At 51.2% G+C, this 17,655-nt stretch overlaps 1 protein-coding gene across 11 annotated transcripts in view; it reads left to right on the forward strand.

The window, feature by feature from the left end:
• LOC147659352 (splicing factor U2AF 35 kDa subunit-like) overlaps window positions 1-17,655 on the forward strand; it is a 189,953-nt gene that overhangs the window by 158,879 nt on the left and 13,419 nt on the right. For all 11 annotated transcript variants that reach the window (XM_086951811.1, XM_086951816.1, XM_086951810.1 and 8 more), the window contains one exon: window positions 5,627-5,719. In XM_086951811.1, the coding sequence (XP_086807937.1) occupies window positions 5,627-5,719 (93 nt within the window). The remainder of the gene's footprint in view (window positions 1-5,626; window positions 5,720-17,655) is intronic.

Genomic DNA, 17,655 nt, shown 5'->3' on the forward strand with positions numbered 1-17,655 from the left:
CAATTCTGCCACAAGCAAGCGGGGCAGGAGCTAACAGGGGGGGCACAGGCCCACTCGACTAGGAAGAAAGGAGCAACAATTGCCTTTCTGGCCAACACATTCAGGACATATGCCTGGCGGCAACATGGGCTTCAGTGCACACGTTCACTAAGCACTATTGCGTGGATGTACAGATGAACAAGGAAGCACAAGTAGGACAAAGAGTGAATCAACATATATTCAACAACCAACGCTCATCTTCCACCCAGTTGCCTCAAAAATAACTAAAACGCTACAAAATCTATGCACAGCATAGTGAATCCAGAAAGATTCACGCTGCAAAACAAATAGTTTCTTACCTGTCGGTGTAGTTTTGCAGCTTGAAGATCTTTCTGGATTCACTAGCGAACCCACCCGCCTCCGCCAGAAAGATGAGGCTGGAGAAGAAGGTGAAAACACGTGGAATAGAAAGCAAGTTGAAGCTTACAAGATACCTGAAAAGAATTACTTGGAGAAGGGATTAACAAGCATAGCCATGGATTCACTACAAGGACACAAAAGAGAAAAAAAAAAGAATCCGAAGATGGCGCCCAAGGGTGGGAGCTTCCGCCGGAAGCATGCCGACATCACCGAAGGTACACCAAATGGTGGGACGTAGACGCCCACCTGGGCTACGAAGCAAAAAAGAGAGAAAAAGACTACGATTCCGGAACCAACCACCAGATAGCAGAATATGCACAGCATAGTGAATCCAGAAAGATCTTCAAGCTGCAAAACTACACCGACAGGTAAGAAACTATTCGTTCTTCTGAGTTTCCTTGATTCAGAAGGTTGGATAAATCATTTATGTATCCAGAGGACACTCCTTGACATAGGAGCTTTATACCCACGTGTATCTGGGGACCCAAAGCATTTGGTGCAGGGTTTTCTTTCCCCCGGAGGAGTTCACTCTCGGGAGCCTTTCAAACCATGGTTCTGAGAGCATGGACGGATAGTCCTAAAGTTTCAAAGATAGTATTGTCAGAACTGTGTAGGCGGTAGAAAGGTACCAGGGATGCTCTCCTCAGGGAGCATGGAAGGATAGTCCTAAGGTTTCAAAGATAGCTTTGTTAGTACTGAGCAGGTAGTAGAAAGGGGCCGGCGATGCTCTCCTCGGGGAGCATGGAAGGATAGTCCTAAGGTTTCAAAGATAGCTTTGTTAGTACTGAGCAGGTAGTAGAAAGGGGCCAGCGATGCTCTCCTCAGGGAGCATGGAAGGATAGTCCTAAGGTTTCAAAGATAGCTTTGTTAGTACTGAGCAGGTAGTAGAAAGGTGCCCGCGCTGCTCTCCTCAGTGAGCATGGAAGGATAGTCCTAAGGTTTCAAAGATAGCTTTGTTAGTACTGTGCAGGTGGTTGAAAGGGGCCGGCGATGCTCTCCTCAGGGAGCATGGAAGGATAGTCCTAAGGTTCAAAGATAGCTTTGTTAGAACTGAGCAGGTAGTAGAAAGGGGCCAGCGATGCTCTCCTCAGGGAGCATGGAAGGATAGTCCTAAGGTTTCAAAGATAGCTTTGTTAATACTGAGCAGGTAGTAGAAAGGGGCCGGCGATGCTCTCCTCAAGGAGCATGGAAGGATAGTCCTAAGGTTTCAAAGATAGCTTTGTTAGTACTGTGCAGGTGGTTGAAAGGTGCCAGCGATGCTCTCCTCAGGGAGCATGGAAGGATAGTCCTAAGGTTTCAAAGATGGCTTTGTTAGTACTGAGCAGGTAGTAGAAAGGGGCCGGCGATGCTCTCCTCAGGGAGCATGGAAGGATAGTCCTAAGGTTTCAAAGATAGCTTTGTTAGTACTGAGCAGGTAGTAGAAAGGGGCCAGCGATGCTCTCCTCAGGGAGCATGGAAGGATAGTCCTAAGGTTTCAAAGATAGCTTTGTTAGAAATGAGCAGGTAGTAGAAAGGGGCCAGCGATGCTCTCCTCAGGGAGCATGGAAGGATAGTCCTAAGGTTTCAAAGATAGATTTGTTAATACTGAGCAGGTAGTAGAAAGGGGCCGGCGATGCTCTCCTCAAGGAGCATGGACGCATTATCCTAAGGTTTCGAGGATTTTCTTTAGTACTGTGCAGGTAGTTGAAAGGTGCCGGCGATGCTCTCCTCAGGGAGCATGGAAGGATAGTCCTAAGGTTTCAAAGATAGCTTTGTTAGTACTGAGCAGGTAGTAGAAAGGGGCCGGCGATGCTCTCCTCAAGGAGCATGGACGCATTATCCTAAGGTTTCGAGGATTTTCTTTAGTACTGTGCAGGTAGTTGAAAGGTGCCGGCGATGCTCTCCTCAGGGAGCATGGAAGGATAGTCCTAAGGTTTCAAAGATAGCTTTGTTAGAAATGAGCAGGTGGTAGAAAGGGGCCAGCGCTGCTCTCCTCAGTGAGCATGGAAGGATAGTCCTGAGGTTTCAAAGATAGCTTTGTTAGTACTGTGCAGGTGGTTGAAAGGGGCCGGCGATGCTCTCCTCGGGGAGCATGGAAGGATAGTCCTAAGGTTTCAAAGATAGCTTTGTTAGTACTGAGCAGGTAGTAGAAAGGGGCCAGCGATGCTCTCCTCAGGGAGCATGGAAGGATAGTCCTAAGGTTTCAAAGATAGCTTTGTTAGTACTGAGCAGGTAGTAGAAAGGTGCCCGCGATGCTCTCCTCAGGGAGCATGGAAGGATAGTCCTAAGGTTTCAAAGATAGCTTTGTTAGTACTGAGCAGGTAGTAGAAAGGTGCCACCGATGCTCTCCTCAGGGAGCATGGAAGGATAGTCCTAAGGTTTCAAAGATAGCTTTGTTAGAAATGAGCAGGTGATAGAAAGGTGCCAGCGCTGCTCTCCTCAGTGAGCATGGAAGGATAGTCCTAAGGTTTCAAAGATAGCTTTGTTAGTACTGAGCAGGTAGTAGAAAGGTGCCACCGATGCTCTCCTCAGGGAGCATGGAAGGATAGTCCTAAGGTTTCAAAGATAGCTTTGTTAGAAATGAGCAGGTGATAGAAAGGTGCCAGCGCTGCTCTCCTCAGTGAGCATGGAAGGATAGTCCTAAGGTTTCAAAGATAGCTTTGTTAGTACTGTGCAGGTGGTTGAAAGGTGCCAGCGATGCTCTCCTCAGGGAGCATGGAAGGATAGTCCTAAGGTTTCAAAGATAGCTTTGTTAGTACTGAGCAGGTAGTAGAAAGGGGCCAGCGATGCTCTCCTCAGGGAGCATGGAAGGATAGTCCTAAGGTTTCAAAGATAGCTTTGTTAGTACTGAGCAGGTAGTAGAAAGGTGCCCGCGATGCTCTCCTCAGGGAGCATGGAAGGATAGTCCTAAGGTTTCAAAGATAGCTTTGTTAGTACTGAGCAGGTAGTAGAAAGGTGCCCGCGATGCTCTCCTCAGGGAGCATGGAAGGATAGTCCTAAGGTTTCAAAGATAGCTTTGTTAGAAATGACCAGGTGATAGAAAGGTGCCAGCGATGCTCTCCTCAGGGAGCATGGAAGGATAGTCCTAAGGTTTCAAAGATAGCTTTGTTAGTACTGAGCAGGTAGTAGAAAGGGGCCAGCGCTGCTCTCCTCAGTGAGCATGGAAGGATAGTCCTAAGGTTTCAAAGATAGCTTTGTTAGTACTGAGCAGGTAGTAGAAAGGGGCCAGCGATGCTCTCCTCAGGGAGCATGGAAGGATAGTCCTAAGGTTTCAAAGATAGCTTTGTTAGTACTGAGCAGGTAGTAGAAAGGGGCCGGCGATGCTCTCCTCAGGGAGCATGGAAGGATAGTCCTAAGGTTTCAAAGATAGCTTTGTTAGAAATGAGCAGGTGATAGAAAGGTGCCAGCGATGCTCTCCTCAGGGAGCATGGAAGGATAGTCCTAAGGTTTCAAAGATAGCTTTGTTAGTACTGAGCAGGTAGTAGAAAGGGGCCGGCGATGCTCTCCTCAGGGAGCATGGAAGGATAGTCCTAAGGTTTCAAAGATAGCTTTGTTAGTACTGAGCAGGTAGTAGAAAGGGGCCAGCGCTGCTCTCCTCAGTGAGCATGGAAGGATAGTCCTAAGGTTTCAAAGATAGCTTTGTTAGTACTGAGCAGGTAGTAGAAAGGGGCCAGCGCTGCTCTCCTCAGTGAGCATGGAAGGATGGTCCTAAGGTTTCAAAGATAGCTTTGTTAGTACTGAGCAGGTGGTTGAAAGGGGCCAGCGATGCTCTTCTCAGTGAGCATGGAAGGATAGTCCTAAGGTTTCAAAGATAGCTTTGTTAGTACTGAGCAGGTAGTAGAAAGGGGCCAGCGCTGCTCTCCTCAGTGAGCATGGAAGGATGGTCCTAAGGTTTCAAAGATAGCTTTGTTAGTACTGAGCAGGTGGTTGAAAGGGGCCAGCGATGCTCTTCTCAGTGAGCATGGAAGGATGGTCCTAAGGTTTCAAAGATAGCTTTGTTAGTACTGAGCAGGTGGTTGAAAGGGGCCAGCGATGCTCTTCTCAGTGAGCATGGAAGGATAGTCCTGAGGTTTCAAAGATAGCTTTGTTAGTACTGTGCAGGTGGTTGAAGGGGCCGGCGATGCTCTCCTCAGGGAGCATGGAAGGATAGTCCTGAGGTTTCAAAGATAGCTTTGTTAGTACTGTGCAGGTGGTTGAAAGGGGCCAGCGATGCTCTTCTCAGTGAGCATGGAAGGATAGTCCTGAGGTTTCAAAGATAGCTTTGTTAGTACTGAGCAGGTAGTAGAAAGGGGCCGGCGATGCTCTCCTCAAGGAGCATGGACGCATTATCCTAAGGTTTCGAGGATTTTCTTTAGTACTGTGCAGGTAGTTGAAAGGTGCCGGCGATGCTCTCCTCAGGGAGCATGGAAGGATAGTCCTAAGGTTTCAAAGATAGCTTTGTTAGTACTGAGCAGGTAGTAGAAAGGGGCCAACGATGCTCTCCTCAGGGAGCATGGAAGGATAGTCCTAAGGTTTCAAAGATAGCTTTGTTAGTACTGAGCAGGTAGTAGAAAGGGGCCAACGATGCTCTCCTCAGGGAGCATGGAAGGATAGTCCTAAGGTTTCAAAGATAGCTTTGTTAGAAATGAGCAGGTAGTAGAAAGGTGCCAGCGCCGCTCTCCTCAGTGAGCATGCCCGGTAACTCTAAGCACATGTGCTTTTTTCTGGTTACCAGAAACACTCTTAGGAGATTGTTCTGTCCAGGATCTTCGTCAGTCATAGATAAACCTTTTGAAAGTACATTTTGGAAAATTATTCCAGACTTGACCACAAGGTGGCAGAAGAATCTCACAGCAGAAGTACCCAGACTGTAGAACTAGGATTAAAGGTAAGTAACCTATTTGCACAGAAGTTTCCTGCATTTTTATCTCCACAGAAAGTGCACAGGTGGTCGTGCACTGTGCAGAGGGTACACATGCTCCCCGGATTGTCTTATTTCTGAAGTGACCTCACCTGATGTCCTTGTGCTTCTGTGTGTACACGAAGTGGAGATAATCTCACTGCCCTAATCTGTCTTGTGATGTATGGTGCTGGGCTCACTTTAAAATTCTCTTCACACAGAGTAGATCTCCCGGCACTTGTCACTGTGGAGAAATGCACCTAAATACGCTTCCCTCCTTTGATAGCAGAATATATCTTATCTCCTCGTAAAAAATGCTCATGAGCCCACTGTCATGTTTTCTGATACAAGTATTTCTTTGCTCTTCAGGGAGTGCACACGAGGAGGGTTCTGCAACTTCATGCACCTGAAACCTATTTCCAGAGAGCTTCGCCGTGAATTGTATGGTCGCCGACGCAAGAAGTGAGTACTTAGCCAGATTACCAGGAGTGTAAAATCAGGGGTGAGAGGTTGCTTTCAGCTGACCATGTGTAGAGGAAAAAGGTACACGAGGCCTTCTGTTAAAGGCCACCAATCCGTCCGGTATTCAGATGAAGATAATGGGACGCCTCTATCTTCCTAAAATTTCTATAGTATATCACATCAGTAGTGTACTTTCTTGTGGGATAGCATGAAGGTGTAGTCTGTCATTACGGCTCGAGTAACGTTTCCGCAGTCTACTTATATGAAAATCAAAAATCAAGTAATGTTCGTCAATCTTTGATGAAAAGAGTATAGATTACCCTTTTAGGCACCCTTGCAGATGTCATTGGCGAAAATGTCTTCAGACAAACAAACTACTTCTCACATATATTATAGAGTGCCCTGTAGAGTTAATGTTGTGAGCAGTTTACCCCACAGTATTGTGCTGGTGGTCTGAGGGGTATCCCCTCACAGATATCGGACAGCCTCACCTGTACCCTTGCCCTGGTCAGTCGGCTCTCACACTATCTTAGATCATCCCCCTAAAAGCCTGCCATGAGGTGTCCACAGATATCGGACAGCCTCACCTGTGCCCTTCCCCTGCTCAGTTTTCTCTCACACTATCTTAGATCATCCCCCTATAAGCCTGCCATGAGGTGTCTACTCTCATAGTACCGTAGAGCATCACCGTGTGCTGGTGTGAGGGGTATACCCTCACAGAGGGCATGCAGCTTCACCTGTACCCTTCCTCTTATCACTCTACTCGCACGTTATCTTAGATCCTCCCCCAATACGCTTGCTGTGAAGAGTCTACCCTCCCAGTATATTGCAGTATCTTCTTTTGCCAATGATGTTAGTGGTACCCCTACAGATGTCATACAGCATTTCTCATACCCTTGCTGTGGGCCCAGCCTCCCTGCTGTAGGGCATCCCACTGACCCCGTGCTTAGAGCAGTCTACCTTTTAAGGTGTCACTTGCTTCAGTACCCTTGCTGGGAGCAGCCTGTCCTCTCATCTTAGGGCGTCCCCCCTATGCCTTAGCTGGGAGTGGTTCATCCTCGTCTGTTAGAGCAGGTCTCCATAACCTTGGTGTAACGCATCTACACTCAAGGTTTTGCAGAGCATGTCTTGTTGGCAGTGATGTACGTAGTACACCCTGACATGTTCCAGACCATTCTCCTGAAACCATCCTGTAAGTATTCTACACTCCAACTTCATTAGAGCGCCACCCTGTGCTTGTGTTGTGAGGTGTATCCTCAAATTATTTAGGAGCACTTTAGAACACCCCCGTAACTAGGCTGTGAGCAGTCCACCTTCACAGTAACCTGTAGCGTACCTCTGCTCATCTCGTCTTTCCTTCTAGTTTGGTAGAATATCTCCTGTGCCTGTGCTGTAAGTGGTTTACCCTCACATTATCATGGAGCAGCTCTCTGTAGCCCCGCTGTGAGCCATCTACCTTCCAGTATCATAGCACATCTCTCTATAGCCTAGCTGTGAGCAGTCTACCCTCACATTACCAAAGACTAGCTGTCTTCCCTTGCAGTATCTTGAAGCATGCCTCTGTAGCCTCGCTGTGAGCAGTCTACCCTCACAGTATCATAGCGCATCCCTCTGTAGCCTCGCTTTGAGCAGTCTACCCTCACAGTATCATAGCGCATCCCTCTATAGCCTCGCTGTGAGCAGTCTACTCTCGCAGTATCTTGGAGCATGCCTCTGTAGCCTCGCTGTGAGCAGTCTACCCTCACAGTATCTTGGAGCATGCCTCTGTAGCCTCGCTGTGAGCAGTCTACCCTCACAGTATCTTGGAGCATGGCTCTGTCGCCTCGCTGTGAGCAGTCTACTCTCGCAGTATCTTTCAGCATCCCTCTGTAGCCTCGCTGTGAGCAGTCTACCCTTGCAGTATCATAGCGCATGCCTCTATAGCCTCGCTGTGAGCAGTCTACTCTCGCAGTATCTTGCAGCATGCCTCTGAAGCCTCGCTGTGAGCTGTCTACCCTCACAGTATCTTGCAGCATGCCTCTGAAGCCTTACTGTGAACAGTCTACCCTGGCAGTATCTTGCAGCATGCCTCTGTAGCCTCGCTGTGAGCAGTCTACCCTCACAATATCATAGCACATCCCTCTATAGCCTCGCTGTGAGCAGTCTACTCTCGCAGTATCTTGGAGCATGCCTCTGTAGCCTCGCTGTGAGCAGTCTACTCTCGCAGTATCTTGCAGCATCCCTCTGTAGCCTAGCTGTGAGCTGTCTACCCTCGCAGTATCTTGCAGCATGCCTCTGAAGCCTCGCTGTGAGCAGTCTACCCTTGCAGTATCTTGCAGCATGCCTCTGAAGCCTCGCTGTGAGCAGTCTACCCTCACAGTATCTTGGAGCATGCCTCTGTAGCCTCGCTGTGAGCTGTCTACCCTCACAGTATCTTGGGGCATCTCTCTGTAGCCTCGCTGTGAGCAGTCTATTCTCGCAGTATCTTGGAGCATCTCTCTGTAGCCTTGCTGTGAGCAGTCTATTCTCGCAGTATATTAGAACATGCCTCTGTAGCCTCGCTGTGAGCTGTCTACCCTCACAGTATCTTGGAGCATCTCTCTGTAGCCTCGCTGTGAGCAGTCTATTCTCGCAGTATCTTGGAGCATCTCTCTGTAGCCTCGCTGTGAGCAGTCTATTCTCGCAGTATATTAGAACATGCCTCTGTAGCCTCGCTGTGAGCAGTCTACCCTCGCAGTATTTTGGAGCATGCCTCTGTAGCCTCGCTGTGAGCAGTCTACCCTCGCAGTATTTTGGAGCATGCCTCTGTAGCCTCGCTGTGAGCAGTCTACCCTCACAGTATCTTGGAGCATGCCTCTGTCGCCTCGCTGTGAGCAGTCTACCCTTGCAGTATCTTGGAGCATCCCTCTGTAGCCTCGCTGTGAGCAGTCAAGCCTCGCTGTGAGCAGTCTACCCTCACAGTACCTTGGAGCATGCCTCTGTAGCCTCGCTGTGAGCAGTCTACCCTCGCAGTATCTTGCAGCATGCCCCTGTAGCCTCGCTGTGAGCAGTCTACCCTCGCAGTATCTTGGTGCATGCCTCTGTAGCATCGCTGTGAGCAGTCTACCCTCGCAGTATTTTGGAGCATGCCTCTGTAACCTCGCTGTGAGCAGTCTACCCTTGCAGTATTTTGGAGCATGCCTCTGTAGCCTCGCTGTGAGCAGTCTACCCTCGCAGTATCTTGGTGCATGCCTCTGTAGCATCGCTGTGAGCAGTCTACCCTCGCAGTATCTTGGAGCATGCCTCTGTAGCCTTGCTGTGAGAAGTCTACTCTCGCAGTATCTTGGAGCATGCCTCTGTAGCCTCGCTATTAGCAGTCTACCCTCGCAGTATCTTGGAGCATCTCTCTGTAGCCTCGCTGTGAGCAGTCTACCCTCGCAGTATCATAGCGCATCCCTCTAAAGCCTCGCTGTGAGCAGTCTACCCTCGCAGTATCTTGCAGCATGCCTCTGAAGCCTCGCTGTGAGCTGTCTACCCTCGCAGTATCTTGCAGCATGCCTCTGAAACCTCGCTGTGAGCAGTCTACCCTTGCAGTATCTTGCAGCATGCCTCTGAAGCCTCGCTGTGAGCTGTCTACCCTCGCAGTATCTTGCAGCATGCCTCTGAAACCTCGCTGTGAGCAGTCTACCCTTGCAGTATCTTGCAGCATGCCTCTGAAGCCTCGCTGTGAGCTGTCTACCCTTGCAGTATCTTGCAGCATGCCTCAGAAGCCTCGCTGTGAGCTGTCTATGATCACAGTATCTTGCAGCATGCCTCTGAAGCCTTGCTGTGAGCAGTCTACCCTGGCAGTATCTTGCAGCATGCCTCTGAAGCCTTGCTTTGAGCAGTCTACCCTCGCAGTATCTTGGAGCATGCCTCTGAAGCCTCACTGTGAGCTGTCTACCCTTGCAGTATCTTGCAGCATGCCTCTGAAGCCTCGCTGTGAGCTGTCTACCCTCACAGTATCTTGCAGCATGCCTCTGAAGCCTTGCTGTGAGCAGTCTACCCTGGCAGTATCTTGCAGCATGCCTCTGAAGCCTTGCTTTGAGCAGTCTACCCTCGCAGTATCTTGGAGCATGCCTCTGAAGCCTCGCTGTGAGCTGTCTACCCTCGCAGTATCTTGGAGCATGCCTCTGTAGCCTCGCTGTGAGTAGTCTACCCTTGCAGTATCTTGGAGCATGCCTCTGTAGCCTTGCTGTGAGCAGTCTACCCTTGCAGTATCTTGGATCATGCCTCTGTAGCCTCGCTGTGAGCAGTCTAGCCTCGATGTGAGCAGTCTACCCTGGCAGTATCTTGCAGCATGCCTCTGTAGCCTCGCTGTGAGCAGTCTACCCTCGCAGTATTTTGGAGCATGCCTCTGTAGCCTCGCTGTGAGCAGTCTACCCTCGCAGTATTTTGGAGCATGCCTCTGTAGCCTCGCTGTGAGCAGTCTACCCTCACAGTATCTTGGAGCATGCCTCTGTCGCCTCGCTGTGAGCAGTCTACCCTTGCAGTAACTTGGAGCATCCCTCTGTAGCCTCGCTGTGAGCAGTCAAGCCTCGCTGTGAGCAGTCTACCCTCACAGTACCTTGGGGCATGCCTCTGTAGCCTCGCTGTGAGCAGTCTACCCTTGCAGTATCTTGCAGCATGCCCCTGTAGCCTCGCTGTGAGCAGTCTACCCTCGCAGTATCTTGGTGCATGCCTCTGTAGCATCGCTGTGAGCAGTCTACCCTCGCAGTATTTTGGAGCATGCCTCTGTAACCTCGCTGTGAGCAGTCTACCCTTGCAGTATTTTGGAGCATGCCTCTGTAGCCTCGCTGTGAGCAGTCTACCCTCGCAGTATCTTGGTGCATGCCTCTGTAGCATCGCTGTGAGCAGTCTACCCTCGCAGTATCTTGGAGCATCCCTCTGTCGCCTTGCTTTGAGCAGTCTACCCTCGCAGTATTTTGGAGCATCTCTCTGTAGCCTCGCTGTGAGCAGTCTACCCTCGCAGTATCATAGCGCATCCCTCTAAAGCCTCGCTGTGAGCATTCTACTCTCGCAGTATCTTGCAGCATGCCTCTGAAGCCTCGCTGTAAGCTGTCTACCCTCGCAGTATCTTGCAGCATGCCTCTGAAACCTCGCTGTGAGCAGTCTACCCTTGCAGTATCTTGCAGCCTGCCTCTGAAGCCTCGCTGTGAGCTGTCTACCCTTGCAGTATCTTGCAGCATGCCTCAGAAGCCTCGCTGTGAGCTGTCTACCCTCACAGTATCTTGCAGCATGCCTCTGAAGCCTTGCTGTGAGCAGTCTACCCTGGCAGTATCTTGCAGCATGCCTCTGAAGCCTTGCTTTGAGCAGTCTACCCTCGCAGTATCTTGGAGCATGCCTCTGAAGCCTCACTGTGAGCTGTCTACCCTTGCACTATCTTGCAGCATGCCTCTGAAGCCTCGCTGTGAGCTGTCTACCCTCACAGTATCTTGCAGCATGCCTCTGAAGCCTTGCTGTGAGCAGTCTACCCTGGCAGTATCTTGCAGCATGCCTCTGAAGCCTTGCTTTGAGCAGTCTACCCTCGCAGTATCTTGGAGCATGCCTCTGAAGCCTCGCTGTGAGCTGTCTACCCTCACAGTATCTTGGAGCATGCCTCTGTAGCCTTGCTGTGAGAAGTCTACCCTGGCAGTATCTTGCAGCATGCCTCTGAAGCCTTGCTTTGAGCAGTCTACCCTCGCAGTATCTTGGAGCATGCCTCTGTAGCCTCGCTGTGAGCAGTCTACCCTCGCAGTATCTTGGAGCATCCCTCTGTCGCCTTGCTTTGAGCAGTCTACCCTCGCAGTATCTTGGAGCATGCCTCTGTAGCCTCGCTGTGAGTAGTCTACCCTTGCAGTATCTTGGAGCATGCCTCTGTAGCCTCGCTGTGAGCAGTCTACCCTTGCAGTATCTTGGATCATGCCTCTGTAGCCTCGCTGTGAGCAGTCTAGCCTCGATGTGAGCAGTCTACCCTCGCAGTATCTTGCAGCATGCCTCTGTAACCTCGCTGTGAACAGTCTACCCTTGCAGTATCTTGGATCATGCCTCTGTAGCCTCGTTGTGAGCAGTCTACCCTTGCAGTATCTTGGAGCATCCCTCTGTAGCCTCGCTGTGAGCAGTCTACCCTTGCAGTAAGCCTCTGAAGCCTCGCTGTGAGCTGTCTACCCTCGCAGTATCTTGCAGCATGCCTCTGAAGCCTCGCTGTGAGCAGTCTACCCCTGCAGAATCTTGCAGCATTCCTCTGAAGCCTCGCTGTGAGTGGTCTACCCTCGCAGTATCTTGCAGCATGCCTCTGAATCCTCGCTGTGAGCTGTCTACCCTCGCAGTATCTTGCAGCATGCCTCTGAAGCCTTGCTGTGAGCTGTCTACCCTCACAGTATCTTGCAGCATGCCTCTGAAGCCTTGCTGTGAGCAATTTACCCTGGCAGTATTTTGCAGCATGCCTCTGTAGCCTTGCTGTGAGCAGTCTACCCTCACAGTATCTTGGAGCATGCCTCTGTAGCCTCGCTGTGAGTAGTCTACCCTTGCAGTATCTTGGAGCATGCCTCTGTAGCCTCGCTGTGAGCAGTCTACCCTTGCAGTATCTTGGATCATGCCTCTGTAGCCTCGCTGTGAGCAGTCTAGCCTCGATGTGAGCAGTCTACCCTCGCAGTATCTTGCAGCATGCCTCTGTAGCCTCGCTGTGAACAGTCTACCCTTGCAGTATCTTGGATCATGCCTCTGTAGCCTCGTTGTGAGCAGTCTACCCTTGCAGTATCTTGGAGCATCCCTCTGTAGCCTCGCTGTGAGCAGTCTACCCTTGCAGTAAGCCTCTGAAGCCTCGCTGTGAGCGGTCTACCCTCACAGTATCTTGCAGCATGCCTCTGAAGCCTCGCTGTGAGCAGTCTACGCTCGCAGTATCTTGGAGCATGCCTCTGAAGCCTCGCTGTGAGCTGTCTACCCTCACAGTATCTTGCAGCATGCCCCTATAGTCTTGCTGTGAGCAGTCTACCATCGCAGTATCAATGCGCATTCCTCTAAAGCCTCGCTGTGAACAGTCTACCCTCGCAGTATCCTAGCACAACCCTCTAAAGCCTCGTTGTACGCCGTCTATCCTCGCAGTATCGTGCAGCAGGCCTCTGTAGCCTCGCTGTGAGCAATCTACCCTCACAATATTTTAAAGCAGACATCTATAGCCTCTCTGTGAGCAGTCTACCCTCGCAGTATCTTGCAGCATGCCTCTGAAGCCTCGCTGTGAGCTGTCTACCCTCGCAGTATCTTGCAGCATGCCTCTGAAGCCTCGCTGTGAGCTGTCTACCCTCACAGTATCTTGCAGCATGCCTCTGAAGCCTTACTGTGAGCAGTCTACCCTGGCAGAATCTTGCAGCATGCCTCTGAAGCCTTGCTTTGAGCAGTCTACCCTCGCAGTATCATGGAGCATGCCTCTGTAGCCTCGCTGTGAGCAGTCTAGCCTCGCTGTGAGCAGTCTACCCTTGCAGTATTTTGGAGCATGCCTCTGTAGCCTTGCTGTGAGCAGTCTACCCTCGTAGTATCTTGGAGCATGCCTCTGTAGCCTCGCTGTGAGCAGTCTACCCTCGCAGTATCTTGGCGCATGCCTCTGTAGCCTCGCTGTCAGCAGTCTACCCTTGCAGTATCTTGGATCATGTCTCTGTAGCCTCGCTGTGAGCAGTCTAGCCTCGATGTGAGCAGTCTACCCTCGCAGTATCTTGCAGCATGCCTCTGTAGCCTCGCTGTGAACAGTCTACCCTTGCAGTATCTTGGAGCATGCGTCTGTAGCCTCGCTGTGAGCAGTCTACCCTTGCAGTATCTTGGAGCATGCCTCTGTAGCCTCGTTGTGAGCAGTCTACCCTTGCAGTATCTAGGAGCATCCCTCTGTAGCCTCGCTGTGAGCAGTCTACCCTTGCAGTATCTTGCAGCATGCCTCTGAAGCCTCGCTGTGAGCTGTCTACCCTCGCAGTATCTTGCAGCATGCCTCTGAAGCCTCGCTGTGAGCAGTCTACCCCTGCAGTATCTTGCAGCATGCCTCTGAAGCCTTGCTTTGAGCAGTCTACCCTCGCAGTATCTTGGAGCATGCCTCTGAAGCCTCACTGTGAGCTGTCTACCCTTGCACTATCTTGCAGCATGCCTCTGAAGCCTTGCTGTGAGCAGTCTACCCTGGCAGTATCTTGCAGCATGCCTCTGAAGCCTTGCTTTGAGCAGTCTACCCTCGCAGTATCTTGGAGCATGCCTCTGAAGCCTCGCTGTGAGCTGTCTACCCTCACAGTATCTTGGAGCATGCCTCTGTAGCCTTGCTGTGAGAAGTCTACCCTGGCAGTATCTTGCAGCATGCCTCTGAAGCCTTGCTTTGAGCAGTCTACCCTCGCAGTATCTTGGAGCATGCCTCTGTAGCCTCGCTGTGAGCAGTCTACCCTCGCAGTATCTTGGAGCATCCCTCTGTCGCCTTGCTTTGAGCAGTCTACCCTCGCAGTATCTTGGAGCATGCCTCTGTAGCCTCGCTGTGAGTAGTCTACCCTTGCAGTATCTTGGAGCATGCCTCTGTAGCCTCGCTGTGAGCAGTCTACCCTTGCAGTATCTTGGATCATGCCTCTGTAGCCTCGCTGTGAGCAGTCTAGCCTCGATGTGAGCAGTCTACCCTCGCAGTATCTTGCAGCATGCCTCTGTAGCCTCGCTGTGAACAGTCTACCCTTGCAGTATCTTGGATCATGCCTCTGTAGCCTCGTTGTGAGCAGTCTACCCTTGCAGTATCTTGGAGCATCCCTCTGTAGCCTCGCTGTGAGCAGTCTACCCTTGCAGTAAGCCTCTGAAGCCTCGCTGTGAGCTGTCTACCCTCGCAGTATCTTGCAGCATGCCTCTGAAGCCTCGCTGTGAGTGGTCTACCCTCGCAGTATCTTGCAGCATGCCTCTGAATCCTCGCTGTGAGCTGTCTACCCTCGCAGTATCTTGCAGCATGCCTCTGAAGCCTTGCTGTGAGCTGTCTACCCTCACAGTATCTTGCAGCATGCCTCTGAAGCCTTGCTGTGAGCAATTTACCCTGGCAGTATTTTGCAGCATGCCTCTGTAGCCTTGCTGTGAGCAGTCTACCCTCACAGTATCTTGGAGCATGCCTCTGTAGCCTCGCTGTGAGCTGTCTACCCTCGCAGTATCATAGCGCATCCCTCTAAAGCCTCGTTGTGAGCAGTCTACCATCGCAGTATCTTGCAGCATGCCTCTGAAGCCTCGCTGTGAGCGGTCTACCCTCACAGTATCTTGCAGCATGCCTCTGAAGCCTCGCTGTGAGCAGTCTACCCTCGCAGTATCTTGGAGCATGCCTCTGAAGCCTCGCTGTGAGCTGTCTACCCTCACAGTATCTTGCAGCATGCCCCTATAGTCTTGCTGTGAGCAGTCTACCATCGCAGTATCAATGCGCATTCCTCTAAAGCCTCGCTGTGAACAGTCTACCCTCGCAGTATCATAGCGCATCCCTCTAAAGCCTCGTTGTGAGCAGTCTACCATCGCAGTATCTTGCAGCATGCCTCTGAAGCCTCGCTGTGAGCGGTCTACCCTCACAGTATCTTGCAGCATGCCTCTGAAGCCTCGCTGTGAGCAGTCTACGCTCGCAGTATCTTGGAGCATGCCTCTGAAGCCTCGCTGTGAGCTGTCTACCCTCACAGTATCTTGCAGCATGCCCCTATAGTCTTGCTGTGAGCAGTCTACCATCGCAGTATCAATGCGCATTCCTCTAAAGCCTCGCTGTGAACAGTCTACCCTCGCAGTATCATAGCACAACCCTCTAAAGCCTCGTTGTACGCCGTCTATCCTCGCAGTATCGTGCAGCAGGCCTCTGTAGCCTCGCTGTGAGCAATCTACCCTCACAATATTTTAAAGCGGACATCTATAGCCTCTCTGTGAGCAGTCTACCCTCGCAGTATCTTGCAGCATGCCTCTGAAGCCTCGCTGGGAGCTGTCTACCCTCGCAGTATCTTGCAGCATGCCTCTGAAGCCTCGCTGTGAGCTGTCTACCCTCACAGTATCTTGCAGCATGCCTCTGAAGCCTTACTGTGAGCAGTCTACCCTGGCAGAATCTTGCAGCATGCCTCTGAAGCCTTGCTTTGAGCAGTCTACCCTCGCAGTATCATGGAGCATGCCTCTGTAGCCTCGCTGTGAGCAGTCTAGCCTCGCTGTGAGCAGTCTACCCTTGCAGTATTTTGGAGCATGCCTCTGTAGCCTTGCTGTGAGCAGTCTACCCTCGTAGTATCTTGGAGCATGCCTCTGTAGCCTCGCTGTGAGCAGTCTACCCTCGCAGTATCTTGGCGCATGCCTCTGTAGCCTCGCTGTCAGCAGTCTACCCTTGCAGTATCTTGGATCATGTCTCTGTAGCCTCGCTGTGAGCAGTCTAGCCTCGATGTGAGCAGTCTACCCTCGCAGTATCTTGCAGCATGCCTCTGAAGCCTCGCTGTGAGCTGTCTACCCTCGCAGTATCTTGCAGCATGCCTCTGAAGCCTCGCTGTGAGCAGTCTACCCCTGCAGTATCTTGCAGCATGCCTCTGAAGCCTCGCTGTGAGCTGTCTACCCTCACAGTATCTAGGAGCATGCCTCTGAAGCCTCGCTGTGAGCAGTCTACCCTTGCAGTATCTTGCAGCATGCCTCTGAAGCCTCGCTGTGAGCTGTCTACCCTCACAGTATCTTGCAGCATGCCTCTGAAGCCTCGCTGTGAGCAGTCTACCCCTGCAGTATCTTGCAGCATGCCTCTGAAGCCTCGCTGTGAGCTGTCTACCCTCACAGTATCTTGCAGCATGCCTCTGAAGCCTCGCTGTGAGCAGTCTACCCTCGCAGTATCTTGGAGCATGCCTCTGAAGCCTCGCTGTGAGCTGTCTACCCTCACAGTATCTTGCAGCATGCCTCTGTAGCCTCGCTGTGAACAGTCTACCCTTGCAGTATCTTGCAGCATGCCTCTGAAGCCTCGCTGTGAGCGGTCTACCCTCACAGTATCTTGCAGCATGCCTCTGAAGCCTCGCTGTGAGCAGTCTACCCTCGCAGTATCTTGGAGCATGCCTCTGTCGCCTCGCTGTGAGCAGTCTACCCTCGCAGTGTCCTAGAGCATCCCTCTAAAGCCTTGCTGTGAGCAGTCTACTCTTGCAGTATCATAGCGCATCCCTCTATAGCCTCGCTGTGAGCAGTCTACCCTGGCAGTATCTTGGAGCATGCCTCTGTAGTCTCGCTGTGAGCAGTCTACCCTCACAGTACCTTGGAGCATGCCTCTGAAGCCTTGCTGTGAGCAGTCTACCCTGGCAGTATCTTGGAGCATGCCTCTGTAGCCTCGCTGTGAGCAGTCTACCATCGCAGTATCAATGCGCATTCCTCTAAAGCCTCGCTGTGAACAGTCTACCCTCGCAGTATCATTGCACAACCCTCTAAAGCCTCGTTGTACGCCGTCTATCCTCGCAGTATCGTGCAGCAGGCCTCTGTAGCCTCGCTGTGAGCAATCTACCCTCACAATATTTTAAAGCAGACATCTATAGCCTCTTTGTGAGCATTCTACTCTTGCAGGATCTTGGAGCATGCCTTGGTAGCCTCGCTGTGAGCAGTCTACACTCGCAGGATCTTGGAGCATCTCTATGTAACCTTATTGTGAGCAGTCTACCCTGGCAATATATTAGAACATGCCTCAATAGCCTCGCTGGGTGCAGTCTACTGTCGCAGTACTTAGAACATTACCGTTGTGCGCAGTCTACCCTCAGAAGTATATTAAAACGTCACCTGAGCTTCATGGTGTGCGCTGTCTACCCTCACATGTATCTTAGAAAATCACCTGAGCCTATGTTGTGCGTGATCTACCCTTAGTGGTATGTTGTGCGCAGTTTACCCTCTCTATATTTTTGTGCATCCACTTGAACACATGTTTGAGCAGTCAATCCTCACAGTACATCCCCTGTGTCCTTGACTTGAGCGGTTTACCCTCACTGTACCGAACAATATCC

This window comes from Lissotriton vulgaris, unplaced genomic scaffold (assembly GCF_964263255.1).
Source record: "Lissotriton vulgaris unplaced genomic scaffold, aLisVul1.2 SCAFFOLD_1061, whole genome shotgun sequence".
NCBI classification, from domain to species: domain Eukaryota; kingdom Metazoa; phylum Chordata; class Amphibia; order Caudata; family Salamandridae; genus Lissotriton; species Lissotriton vulgaris.